Source organism: Cladophialophora immunda (assembly GCF_000835495.1).
Source record: "Cladophialophora immunda strain CBS 83496 unplaced genomic scaffold supercont1.2, whole genome shotgun sequence".
Classification (NCBI taxonomy): Eukaryota; Fungi; Ascomycota; class Eurotiomycetes; order Chaetothyriales; family Herpotrichiellaceae; genus Cladophialophora; species Cladophialophora immunda.
The window spans coordinates 6,699,427-6,711,863 of record NW_015622542.1 but is presented as its reverse complement, the minus strand read 5'-3'; the positions used below and the strand labels follow the sequence as shown (position 1 = coordinate 6,711,863).

At 54.6% G+C, this 12,437-nt stretch overlaps 4 protein-coding genes across 4 annotated transcripts; 3 read left to right on the top strand and 1 right to left on the bottom strand.

The window, feature by feature from the left end:
• The first annotated feature begins 1,956 nt into the window (after positions 1 to 1,956).
• PV07_04505 (uncharacterized protein) lies at positions 1,957 to 4,641 on the top strand. Its single transcript, XM_016391314.1, has one exon. It carries the CDS (start codon positions 2,608 to 2,610, stop codon positions 4,132 to 4,134), a length of 1,527 nt encoding a protein of 508 aa, XP_016253216.1. The 5' UTR covers positions 1,957 to 2,607; the 3' UTR covers positions 4,135 to 4,641.
• On the bottom strand, positions 4,608 to 6,550 carry PV07_04504 (uncharacterized protein). The gene is made up of 2 exons (XM_016391313.1): positions 6,310 to 6,550; positions 4,608 to 6,235 (listed from the first exon to the last, which is right to left on the bottom strand). Exons 1-2 carry the CDS (start codon positions 6,336 to 6,338, stop codon positions 4,993 to 4,995), a joined length of 1,272 nt encoding a protein of 423 aa, XP_016253215.1. The 5' UTR covers positions 6,339 to 6,550; the 3' UTR covers positions 4,608 to 4,992.
• A 240-nt stretch (positions 6,551 to 6,790) lies between these two features.
• On the top strand, positions 6,791 to 8,866 carry PV07_04503 (uncharacterized protein). The gene has a single exon (XM_016391312.1). The coding sequence runs from the start codon at positions 7,330 to 7,332 to the stop codon at positions 8,335 to 8,337; it is 1,008 nt and encodes a 335-aa protein (XP_016253214.1). The 5' UTR covers positions 6,791 to 7,329; the 3' UTR covers positions 8,338 to 8,866.
• A 1,027-nt stretch (positions 8,867 to 9,893) lies between these two features.
• On the top strand, positions 9,894 to 12,225 carry PV07_04502 (uncharacterized protein). Its single transcript, XM_016391311.1, has 3 exons — positions 9,894 to 10,170; positions 10,225 to 11,973; positions 12,035 to 12,225. The coding sequence occupies exons 1-3, from the start codon at positions 9,901 to 9,903 to the stop codon at positions 12,188 to 12,190; spliced, it is 2,175 nt and encodes a 724-aa protein (XP_016253213.1). The 5' UTR covers positions 9,894 to 9,900; the 3' UTR covers positions 12,191 to 12,225.
• Positions 12,226 to 12,437: the final 212 nt, after the last annotated feature.

The following is a 12,437-nucleotide window of genomic DNA, read 5'->3' as shown; positions in this document are numbered from 1 at the left end:
AAATCAACCAAAAATGGGGGTTCGCTGACATCCAAGGCCCGTAAGCTTCATGTTTGGCGAGGAGATGAACTGAGATGGCGGGCTGGTGCGCTGTTGGATTTGGTGCCGCCTCAGCCACAGACTTAGGGTTACAAATCCCCTTTGCGGCACTCAGTGTCAAGGAACGTTTTGCGCCTTCAGCCCTGCTAGAGCAAGCCACCCAATCAGCTCTTGAAGACACCGATACGTTCCCCGATCATCGGCATCCTCTTAACGACCAGCTGCCGGGCTGGGATCCATGAGCAAAGACAACGCATGCCGCAGGTGGTGTGTGGGTGGAAAGCCAAGATATACCCATGGGCGAGATATCAATGCCGTTGCAATGATGTCGACCACGACAGAGTGGCAGGCGTTTGTAGTACATGCATAGAGGTGTATCTGCGATCCCATGTCTTCGATGCTACCCGGTTGGGACTGAAGTCAAACGCATCGCTTTCCGTGAAGGGTATCCCAATTACAGGCATGGCATAGAGTCGTTTGCCGTCCGTTCCGGATATGAAGAGGCGCCGGAAAGAAACTCGACCACAGACATTTAGGGACCGATGTGACAGCACTGTATCTCGAAACGGGAACAGTGAATAGCCTACCAGTTGACTTGCGGGATTGCAGATGAATGCAGCACGTGCCCAGCCATATGTCCGCGAAAATGTCTCTATGTGGCTCCTATTCTTGGTGAGAAAGATATCCATGACTTATGTGTCAGGCGGGTGGGATACAAATGGCTATGGCTCCAGTCAGATGGCGCCAGACAGGCTGAGCCTTCTATCGATAATAGGAGGTATTCCGTGTTGATCGTCTGTCTCCTCTCCTCACTATATGTGCCTCAGGCCGAAGAACGGGTTATGCCGGGAGACTTGAGGCAGCGAATGAACTGCCGCACTCGTAAATGGTCTGACCTAGTCGTCGAAGAGCGTGGCGGGGTAAGAAAGTACCTGCATCAGCGCTGGCATTGTCCCTGTATGCCGGCGACTATATCGCTGAACAATGGCCAGAGTGACATTGGTATCGAGGATGAGGGATATTTTCCTCCGGATTGTGGCCGGCCACAAATTATATTCATACTCTGCACAAGGCTGTTAGGCAGTCTTGAGACCTGGCGGGACGCGGTACTACTCGGTGCGTAGGGAGGTGATCATTTTCTGGGGTATTATTAGCAACACGGTCACTGAGCAGGAGAATACGCAGATGAATACGCGGCCAGCGTAGGTCGATGTGTCGCGTGCCGTTGCTTAAGCCCGTTGCGGAAGAACAAGATCTTGGTGGTGGTGTACAGTACATCATATTTTATTTCACTTGTACCTACATAATTGCGGGTTGACAGTGAAGGGTTGATGATGGATTGAGATAATGGTTGCGAATACGCGTCATTGACTGACCGAGTGGCACTTGGGGGTGGCTAGCCCGTGGCCTAGTCCCGTCTAGTGAGCCCCAGGCTTGCGAGATTGATAGGCGACGTGATAGGCACCACATAGGCACCACCTAGGCGTGGCTAGGCATGGCTAGGTGTTGCTTAATGAGCCCCCGGCCTCGGCAACACACCTGTTCCGGCCCCCTCCAAGGTTCGACATGCTGGTCGCTCCTCGGTCGGTTTCCACCAACCCCTCACGCCCTTTGTAACGAGGTCCACCACCCTCTCCTTCCCCCTTGGTTATCCCCAGAGCTGTGCTGACTGGCATCAGACGCTGTGGTTGTGCTTAGTTGTGCTGGTCGGACACGTCTCAAAGGTTCTCGTGCCCCTGCTTCAACACGTACCATCAGCATCCTCTGACGCCTGTCGCCTGCCGCCTGACCTTCGCGTCGATATTCACGCAGGACGCAGGGAAAAGGGGATCAATCACAGGCAGGACCGTGGAACAAGTCGAACCTTTCTTTTTCCTTCCTCGTGAGCGCTGGTCAACGCCCCGAGCCCAAGGATAACCGCCGGATATCCCCATCACCTCGTATCCTAGTGGGATGGGTTTGGCTCTGTGGCATACGATATCCCACGCCAATCGATTGAGACCACCGACGTCCTGGTTCGCCCAGGATTCTCAGTGGATCACTCCACGCCTCCCGGCGTTCCGATCAGCTGCACCTTGGGACACTTGGGAGACCCTCGATCGCCGACAAGTGCATGAAACTCAACTTCTGTGACAAGTTCTCAAACTCGAAACCGTTGCGGTCGCCAGTCCTTCCAACACAGCCTCAATCGTGCTTCCAAATCATCCCCTGTCCCCTTTTCGTCCCTCGCGCACTGTGAACCAACACCTATCCGCTCATCACCCGTCTGCTGTGTCGATCCTTCGTTGACGGATGTAAGCAGCATCGCCCGGCCGCTAACCTCTTCCTCTGAATTGCCTCGAGGGGGTGTCATGGCACACTCCCCAGTCCTGTGCTCGATATAATACACTTCACGTCCTGTCTGTTGAGCAGCAAGCCTCCGCGTGCCGATTTCTTGTCCAACCTGGACGCACCAAGCCGATCGAGCGCCCGTATAATTGATCAGAAGGTGGGGTCTCTGTGACGAGCAGGAAGAGGGTTATTGTTTTTGGATACGAAGAGCCGGCGGTAGCACCATACAAGACAGACATGGCTGTTGCTCGATATTGTCAGAGATGGCTGGCCATCTTCGTCGCAGCGCTGACGTTCTTGTGCTCAAGAACGGCGGCGCAGACCATTGCACCATCCAACAACACACAAGATCTTCTTCCACTCTCGACATCCCCCAGATTTATCTTGAATGGCACCGAATTTCCCAAAATTCCGGTGATACAGATGGCACCCCTCGGCCCTTATGCGCAAATGTCGCATGAAGGCTTTCTCCAAGTCCGTGTGGAAGGACATCTGGTCAACATCGATGCGTCCAACGCCAACGACATCGCAGACGTCGACCAGTTTTCCTATGTTTCTTGCGATCCAGAAGATTACCCTGACAACTTGGACGCAAGCGAAGTCTTCCGCATTGTCGTGAACTCGCCGCGCGCGAACATTGTCATCCTATACAGCGAGACAAGCGACCATTGCATTGCCACCGGGCTAGATGGGCTTCCGACAATTGGAGGGATCTTGACAACAACTAAACGTGCGACGGCGTCGAGTTTGGCAGATTTGAGCCTGAGTCAGGAGAGTCCTGGTACGGCCACAATCCTCCCAGATCTGACCTCTTACACCAACTCTTCTGCCCCTGGGTTTAATGGAAATGGTAGCATCGGGCAATCCCCGACGACCGCGGTTGCCATGATCATTTTATATTCCATCACCGGCATCATCACGGCTCTGTTCGTTGTCATCATCGTCACTGGTGCCATACGGGCGCATAGACATCCTGAAAGGTACGGACCTCGAAACATTGCGGGCAGGGGCAGACAAAGTCGCGCGAAGGGCATCGCACGTGCTATGCTTGAGACCCTCCCAATTGTCAAGTTTGGTGACCATCAGGATCTCCCCGCCACGAAACCAGCCGAAGGGTCAGACATTGAAATGAATGCTGGAAACGATTCGACGTCTCATACCACCAATCCCGATGCGGCGAACAAAGCTGAAGCGGGGGAGGTTGTCACTTCCGAGTCCAGTAGCGACCGAGCAGCGCCAGCAGTCATCGCAACCAGTAACCCCGATGGCACCGATGCCGAAGGTCATCTAGGCTGCTCGATATGTACCGAGGACTTCAAGAAAGGGGAGGAAGTTCGTGTGTTGCCCTGTAACCACAAATTCCATCCTGACTGCATCGACCCGTGGCTTCTGAACGTCAGTGGAACCTGCCCGCTGTGTCGAGTCGACCTGAGACCACAGAATCAAGAGATTGAGGGAGAAGAACGGAGAGGTTCTACCGCGACAGCGGACCAAGATGGTCAATTCCCGCCGCCGCTACCTCCTGCTGGGACTGCCGATATCACCGGTAGTCCACACCGAGGGGGGCGAAGGGAAACAGTGGCCAATCTGCGACATCTCGCTTCTGGATCTCGAGAAGAGCGCATTGCGGCGCTGAGGCGGCTGCGGCAGGAGACTCTTCGATCGAGTCGTCCGGACAACGATGAGGAGCGATCCGGGCTGGCCAGGAGGTTCAGAGAAAGATTCCGGATCCGGACCGAAAGGCGCGAGGCGACGACTGAATGATCAGTTACGATGCTATTTCCAGGCTTCCATGACTCGATGAATGAGGCGGCGTGGACTCGCCGCATGGATTTTGTGCTCGGCAACGATTAAAAAGTTTGGGTTGATTTGGTGCACACTGTGTAGTGACGCGATGATTATGAATTTTTCCACATTTTGTAAAGAGGAGGGCAGGGACGCAAGGCGGGCGTGAACGGCGGATACCGCATTCTGCTGAGTGTTCGATTTCCTGAGCGATTTTGAGTCGGACTCGTCCATATAAGGGGAGTCTCATGGGTCGTTGAACGGGCATATATTTGCAGGACTGTACAATGTTTTGTGGATGCACATTCTGGAGTACATTGATCCGAGTCATGGTTAGCATTGACTCGTCGAAGGTCACTAGGGCGTTGGTGTAGGCTCGACTGTTGGGGCGACCCTCGACCATGTGTGTATGGATTTATGGAGCACGAGATATATGGGAAGACGCAATGATACCGCAATATGTGCTTTGAGAATCGCAGATATCTCTACCCTCTCTTTGACTGATTGTCCCATCATCTTTGCTCTCGACACTCGGCACTCGATGTCACAACGTGCTTGCTGGACTTTGGAAAACCGCGTTACTACGTTTCTGCGTTTCCGATTGCATATTCCATTTACTCCATTTACAGCACTAGATTGTATGTAAACCGGACAGCCGCCCTTCTCATATCCCCCGTATTTTATTTACCACAGCGCAGAAAAGGAGGTGGTCGGTGGGTACTGTAGCTTTTGCCGTGTCCCATTCGATCATGCCCTGCCATGCCTATCCTGACGGTCCCTGACGGTTCGAGTCCCGTCTTTTGCGCCTGCTGTTGGTGGTTTACTCGGGGCGGGACTTCATCTGCGTCGCTCGTGGTCTCCCATCAACGAATCGACGCCACTGCTCATGCCGCGTGAGATCTCGTCCGTGATATCCCGCGCGGCGGTCCATCCTCGAGATGCTCGTGCGGACGACGACCCCGGGCCAGAATCTCGCCTCCGCTCCCTGTCCATGTCGCGCTCGCTCCGCTCGTAGTGGCCTTCACCTTCAGCACCGCCGGCGGGACCGCTGCCTGAGAACCATCCGCTGACGCCCGCGGGGATCCAGCCTCCGCCGGCGCCGTCACCGGCGCTCGTCCGCCGACGATCATAGTTCTCTGCCGGCGTGTTCGAACCTCCTGTGGCTTCGTCGTAGTCGACATTCTCAAAGGACTGCTCGCTGCGCGACTTGGTCTTCAACCCACCGCCCATCGCCAACCCGGATCCGGAGCTCGACGGCCGCTTGCTATGCCCGCCGTTGCCTCCCCGTGCACCGCTTTCGCCTGGAGCGGCGCCATAGGCAAGGTCCAGGTTCTGCTGCTCGCTGTCCAGCATCTTCACCAGTCCCAACAACCTGTCACGCTGTGCGGTGATGAAGGAGGATTTCTCGGCCGTGGACTGGCCAGGGATGTTCTCAAACTGGAAAAGATTCGGGGGAATAGAGATTGAAGCGGCTTCGGCAGCTGCCGAGCGATACGTCCCCTGAGGAGAGGTGGTTGTGGAAGCCAGCCCTGCAGCGAAGTTCGAGACCATACTGTACACTCCCGCAGAGGTCGTGCCGGGTTGGGTAGGAGTATTCGTCCTTGCACCGGGCATGGCAAAGCGGGAAAGCAAGTCCGATGCGTAGCTGGCGTAGCCCCCTACCCCGGCTGCTTGCTGCTGGCCGGCTGGTTGTTGCGGACTCTTCTGCCCTAGAATCTTCTCCCGTGCCCACTCGATTGCAATGTTTAGGTATCCCAGCCCCATCTGTTGCAGTCTGTCATGGGTTTCGCCAATAAACTGGTCAATCTGTCGTTCATGGTGGACAATGTACGGCTCCAAATAGTCCAGGTAGAGTATCTTAGCACCTTGGGTCTGCGGAAGGACGAGGTAGAGAAGGAAGATGAGGCGGAGCCATGAATAGAAAGGGATCCAGCCTATGATGAACAGAGTCCAGGATTCGAACAGAAGGGTGAGGGAGAGGATAGAGAAGTAGATCAACCACGGGTGCGTTTGAGCCGGGTCATTTGTGCGCAGAGCTTTGTAGGAGAGGTAGGCTGGGAGGAGGATGGTGGTGACGGAGCTGCATGAAAAGGGTAGAAGTGGGAGGTTAGTTGGGTATCCGCAGTAAGTTGGGCTCGCAGTTGTTGTACTCACGCAATGAGATCTGCTATGATCCCGAACATGGTGACTTTGAGAAGGGAAGAAGGGATCGAGGGCTGGTGATGGGAAAGGTCAATGGCTCGGAAAGTCGAGGAAGCAATTAAGTATCTCTGACACAGCCACCAGGCAGCCAAGGTAGACACAGCATGTGGCACAAGGTGGCCTCTTCTTTGTCCTCAAGGAAACAGATGTCCTGCACGGAGGGATTGAGGAAAGCCAAAGTGACCAAAGTCGGTGTGCCTGACGGAAGAGCAAGTCAGAGGGTCAGGCTGCGCGGACTCCGCAGTGTGGGCAGCCCAGCCCTGCGGGTCGGAGCTCAGCCTCGTTTCCTATCGATAAGGCGCGGGGCAGGCGCACTGAAATGCCCGGCCGTATTCGGAACATCTTCTACGGTGGAGGGGGAAGACGTCACGCGCAGCTTCGATGTTTTCTAGAGAGTAAATATCAACCGTCGTTCCTTTTGACCTTCAACATTCATAGGGCCACTTGAGACTGATCAAGGCTCACGATCCAGGCTACCACGCAACATCGAAGGCAAAGGGACTTGCCGTACAACTCAACGCAGGCAGGGTTTGCTGCCTACCGGAGAAAAAGAAGTCAGTTGACCACCCACTGCGCTCTTCCTACTGGCTGCTGCTCCACGCCTTTTAAACTTCTCGCCTCGGTTCCCGAGGAGCCATGTCGTCAACTGATTGATTGTATTTGTTGAGCAGCCGTCAATTTTTTATTTGCTGCAGGTCCGCCTTGAAACTACGTGGCATTGAGGTCTTTCCACACCAACTAGCAAAAAGACCGCCCCTTGCTCCAAACGACGTCAACGTTTTCGTGAGTCTTGCTACCAGATTCCGGGGCAGAGGGAGTGAGTGGTGTGATGCCAATCGGAAAGACCCATCACCTCGTCACAGTTTGCATATAAATCTGGCTGGTTTGCATTGGCCCTGCGCCTCCCGGTCCCGTTTTGTCGCAAAAAAAAAGCCATATTCTACCTCAGGTGAACACTCATCCTACTTCAAAATGTGTATCGCAATAATCTCCACCGCACACCCTTCCTATCGACTCATCCTCATCGACAACCGGGACGAATATCTAAACCGACCCACCGATATTGCCGGATGGTGGCCAGATCCTCACTCCCACGTTCTCGGAGGCCGGGATATGCTGCGCGAAATCCACGGGACATGGCTCGGAGTGACGAGAACAGGCAAGGTTGCGGTCCTCACCAACTTCAAGGAGGACGTTACGCCGCCTCCAACCGCCGTCAGCCGTGGCGCCATCATCAAAAAGTTCTTGTCTGAGGATGTCGGTCCCGTGGAAGAGTTTGTCAAAGACGTTGTCAATACCGGCGTTGCTAAGGACGCCGGTGGATTCAGTCTTGTCTGTGGTCACATAGGCGAGAAGCTCGCTGTCATCTCCAACCGGGCTGAACACCAGAGTCAAGTTCCTTGGATAGCAGGGGACGTGGTGCACACTGTTGGCCTCAGTAATGCCGATTTCTCGGACCGATCGTGGAAGAAGGTCACCTTGGGCGAAGAGCTCATGTTGAACACGATCCGCCAGAGCGTCGAAAACGAAGAAACAGAAGACCAGCTGATAGGAAGGTTTCTCGATCTGCTGAGCCACGAAACCCTTCCTCGAAACGGCGAACCAGAAGGGTCCGGTCTGGAGACGTATATTCCAGCCCTAAGAAACACCATCTACGTGCCAACTCTGGGACGAAAAGACATGAGTCATCACCTTGCAGACGACGAGATCGCCGCCGCCAAAAGACACGAGAAGGTCGACATTGTAGGCCACAACACCCCGGTCCGGCGCCATTCCCCCTCAATCAACCCCCCCTTCCGGGCTCATCAACTAGGCGTCAGTGGACTGTACGGGACGCAAAAGCAGACCGTCGTGCTTGCTGATCAAGACATGAATGTTCGGTTTTTCGAAAGGACGCTCTTCGATGAAGAGTCCAACCCGATTCCGTTCGGCGAGGGTGACGTGGACGTGAGATTCAAGATCGAAATGCCGTCGAGCTGACGACGCCGCTGCGGCAGCGGGGGCATCGGCTGGATTTTGGGCTATTTTTGACAGGGGACTGTAGAGAATCTGGAAATACTCTTGGGGGCTGCATTTATGGGTGGACTATAAAAGGCACCAAGCATGCGGAGTTTCTCAATGTCAACAAGCTACGTAGATTGCATCACTCCCGCTTCACAAGGAGCTGAAGGAAACGGACAGAACTGTAAGGCGACCATCAGACGATATGTAATAGTCATGTCAGCTTGTACAGCAGACCTGCCTGATATGAGCCATGCGGAAGAGTGCTGAATTTCGACTGCTCATGGATTAACTGTATGTATACCCCGTTACAGGCACACTCGCTGGTCGGTCGAGAGGCGAGGAGGGATTTCCTGATAAGTACCTCGATACCTTGATGCAGGCAAAGGGGTTGCGACGTCCTGTTAGAGAATCCTCGGCACAGGTACAGCCGCCTGCTGATTGGCTGCAGCTGAGGCCCGAAGGAACCGCGAGCTGATTGGTCGGAGCACAGCCTTGACAGAAACCTACCAACTTCAACGGTCCCTGGGACCATGAGGTCCCCCTATGCGGCGCGCCTGCAATTGATGCTTGTTGTAACCGCCAACCAAAAACGGTGTCTTTTTGGCCAAGGCTTTCCGGTTTAGGATGCGTCACGAGCGTCGTCACCGGTGGGGGCGTGGTATCTGTAGCCCTGATCTAGTAGCCGACGTGTTGGAGCCGAACCTCATTGGGTTACGATAACGTGTCTAACTCGTGGCCAGACCGCGTGCTAGTTGAAGTGGGTTTATACAGAGTTCCTGCAGCTCCCAGGGGATGTGATGCGTCAAAGCTTCGCCACGGGGCAAATGGGTACGGATTAAACTTTGCAGTTCTCGCGCTCTACGCACGTCCCGTCAAGCCACAAGCGAGTCTACTGGATGCTCGTTGACAGCCACCAAGAGAAGAGACCGTTTTCGTAGGACGAGGAAGGTAACTTCGGTCAATTTACGACAAGCGTTGCCCGCGAGCGGTTGATGTGGAAAGCATAGCCCACTACAACACGTTGACGCTGTTTTAATTTTTGCCATGTGAAAACACTCGTCGCTGGCCTCCCCACCGCGGCTGAACATGAAAAGGAGCAACGTATCTACCCAGTGTACGCCAGCCCTGTACCGAGCTCGCTCTGGTGGCCGTCATGAAGATAGAGTCTAAGCCGTGTGCCCACCGTTGGGGAACCCGCCTCCAGTCCAATCTGTCGAAAGACCCACAACGCACATTGATGGGCCATGGCCTCGATGGCCAAAGTTGATTCGAAACGCACAATCAACAATTTGCTGGCTTTACGCCATCTTGACCGTCCCCTGTGGATGCCACGCGCTATGTTCTCCTTATATCTTGTATTCGATCTCGCAATAGTCCACATGGCTCAGAGCTCGATCTTCCCTCGACCTTCTACCATTCCGACAAGGTCATTTGTTTGGTCTTGTCGAACCGCAGACGTGCTGTAACGTCGTCCACTCATTTGAGAGTATCTTTCTACTCGTCCCGTCGTTTATTTTTCGGTCGTTGGGTTCTGTCAACATGGGGGTTCGGCTCTTAACTTTATGGGTCGGAGTCTTTCTTACAGCTATTGCGAACGTGGGAGGCACCGAGACTGGCCACGACTCGTGGAACGATTGGAACGGGCAAGGAGATGGCACCGGAACACACAAATCGCAGGTCGCTCCCGCGAAGACTGGCTCCACGAGCTCTGACAGTGGACATGCTTCAACCACTCGATGCTGGAATCTGCCATCACCGGCCGTGAACGGCAGCGTCAGCAGTGCTTCTCAGTGCCGGACTTGTCATCCTGTACTTGTTCCGTCCATGTCCATTTCTATAAGTCGAAACTGACACGAACTATAGGTCCAGGATACCTCAACGGGCGTATCGTACTCCGGTCCCGCCATAACAGGAACAGCGGAATTGCCGTCTTATCTCTCTGCCCTCCTCTTCCCGTCCGCCTCAGCAGTACCGGAGAGCCCAGACCGACAACGGGTCTCGCTGGGGATCAATGCCCTGCCACAGGGCAAGACTAACGGAAACTCTCTCCTCGGGACCCTCGGCGCACCAACATATCCAAAGTACCTGCCCGACTCGAGCCAGGCCGGCGGCTTGCCTTGGGGGAATCGCTCTGCATATACCAACCCTTACACCTCCCCACCGTCGACTGGAGTGATAAGGTCTTATGATTTCGTCATATCCAGAGGAACAATAGCCCCAGACGGATTGTATCGTTCCGCTATACTCGTCAATGGTGCCTTCCCTGGTCCTACCATCGAGGCGAATTGGGGCGACACAATTCAAGTTACAGTGACCAACAACATCACCAACCCGGAAGAAGGAACGGCCTTGCACTGGCACGGCCTGTTGCAGACGGGAACACCTTACGAGGATGGCGTTCCGGGAATCACACAATGCCCGATCGCACCCGGGCAGACGTTTACGTATTCCTTCAACGCCGACCTCTACGGAACATCCTGGTATCACGCGCATTACAGTGCGCAATACGCAGACGGAGTGTTCGGGGCGATGATTATCCATGGGCCTACGAATGCGGACTACGACGAGGACCTAGGGCCGATTATCCTTACTGACTATTATCACGAACCCTATTATACAATCGTGGAGGAAGTGATGGGCACTGATCTCACCAAAATTGCGCCGGACTCAATCAACAATCTCATCAACGGAAAGGGAATCTTTAATTGCTCGCTTGTCACCGACAATTCCACCTGCGTCTCTAACGCAGGGTATTCCAAGTTTCAAATCACGTCAGGACAGTCCTACCGGCTTCGACTCATCAATGCCGGTGCCGAGGGATTGCAACGATTCAGTATTGACAACCATGTCCTCACGGTGATCGCCTATGACTTCGTCCCGATCGTGCCCTACACCACCGACGTCGTTTCATTGGGGATCGGCCAACGCGCGGACGTCGTCCTTCATGCCAACGGTACCGCAGACAGCATGTACTGGATGAGGTCCACGATCAGCACGGCATGCTCGTTGCCGGACCAACCTTACGGCTTGGCCATGGTGTACTATCAAGACGCCAATACCACGGCTACCCCAACGTCGTCGGGATGGACCGTGAACGATACCCTCTGTGGCAACGACCCTCTGAGCGAGACTGTCCCTTATGCCTCGATTACCCCACCGGCGGCCAACAGCACGGTGGACATTGCTCTCAGCTTCGAGGTCAACAGCACCGGCAATTTTCTGTGGACGATGGATGGCTCCAGCTTCCGCACTGACTACAACTCCCCTCTGCTCATGCTGGCCAATGGTGGCAACGACTCATACCCCTACAACCCGGAGTGGAACGTCTACGACTTCGGCAGCAACGGTAGTTTCGTCATTGTGCTCAACAACGAAACTCCCCTGATGCACCCGATGCACATCCACGGGCACAACATGTTCGTCCTGAGCGAAGGCACGGGCAGCTGGGATGGGACCGTCGTCAATCCTTCCAACCCCGCCCGGCGGGACGTCCAAATGGTGCAGCCCGACGGATACATGGCCATTCAAATCGTCGCCGATAACCCGGGCGTGTGGCCGTTTCACTGCCATATCGCCTGGCACGTCAGCGGCGGACTGTACGTCAACATTCTGGTAAGTCGCTTCTCTCGGCATTGACATTATCAATTCCGCCAAATTCCTAACTCTGGGACAGGAACAACCGAGCCTCATCGCCTCGTCCATCACGATCCCATCGAGCGTCGGCGAATTGTGTACGTCGTGGAATGCCTACACCAGTGGAGGCCCCATTGACCAGATCGACTCTGGACTGCGAAAACGGAGAATCCTGGGAGCGAGAAAAAGTTTCTAGGCGCAGGGCGAAGGGCGCTGGAGTGACTAGACGAGTGTTGCTTTGATTATTCCACGGGAAGTTGCAGACATTTACGTATAAGGGCTCAGACGACAGCGTATTATATCACATGGAGGAGTTTTTGCCCGTATATGCGAGGGGTCAGGGGTTCGATAAGGCGAAGAATTCTCATGTATTCTAGGGTCTGAGCTTTAATCAATGTTCGTCGGTACGCACCACCCGACACGCTTTCTTAGACTCTATCTCT

Excerpts from the sequence above, each read along its gene's own strand:
- PV07_04505 (XM_016391314.1), top strand. The coding sequence starts at position 2,608 with ATGGCTGTTGCTCGATATTGTCAGAGATGGCTGGCCATCTTCGTCGCA.
- PV07_04504 (XM_016391313.1), bottom strand. The coding sequence starts at position 6,338 with ATGTTCGGGATCATAGCAGATCTCATTGC. Across the intron at positions 6,236-6,309 it reads ATCATAGCAGATCTCATTGC|CTCCGTCACCACCATCCTCC; the intron begins GTGAGTACAACA and ends CTTTTCATGCAG.
- PV07_04503 (XM_016391312.1), top strand. The coding sequence starts at position 7,330 with ATGTGTATCGCAATAATCTCCACCGCACACCCTTCCTATCGACTCATC.
- PV07_04502 (XM_016391311.1), top strand. The coding sequence starts at position 9,901 with ATGGGGGTTCGGCTCTTAACTTTATGGGTCGGAGTCTTTCTTACAGCT. Across the intron at positions 10,171-10,224 it reads AGTGCCGGACTTGTCATCCT|GTCCAGGATACCTCAACGGG; the intron begins GTACTTGTTCCG and ends CACGAACTATAG. Across the intron at positions 11,974-12,034 it reads GACTGTACGTCAACATTCTG|GAACAACCGAGCCTCATCGC; the intron begins GTAAGTCGCTTC and ends ACTCTGGGACAG.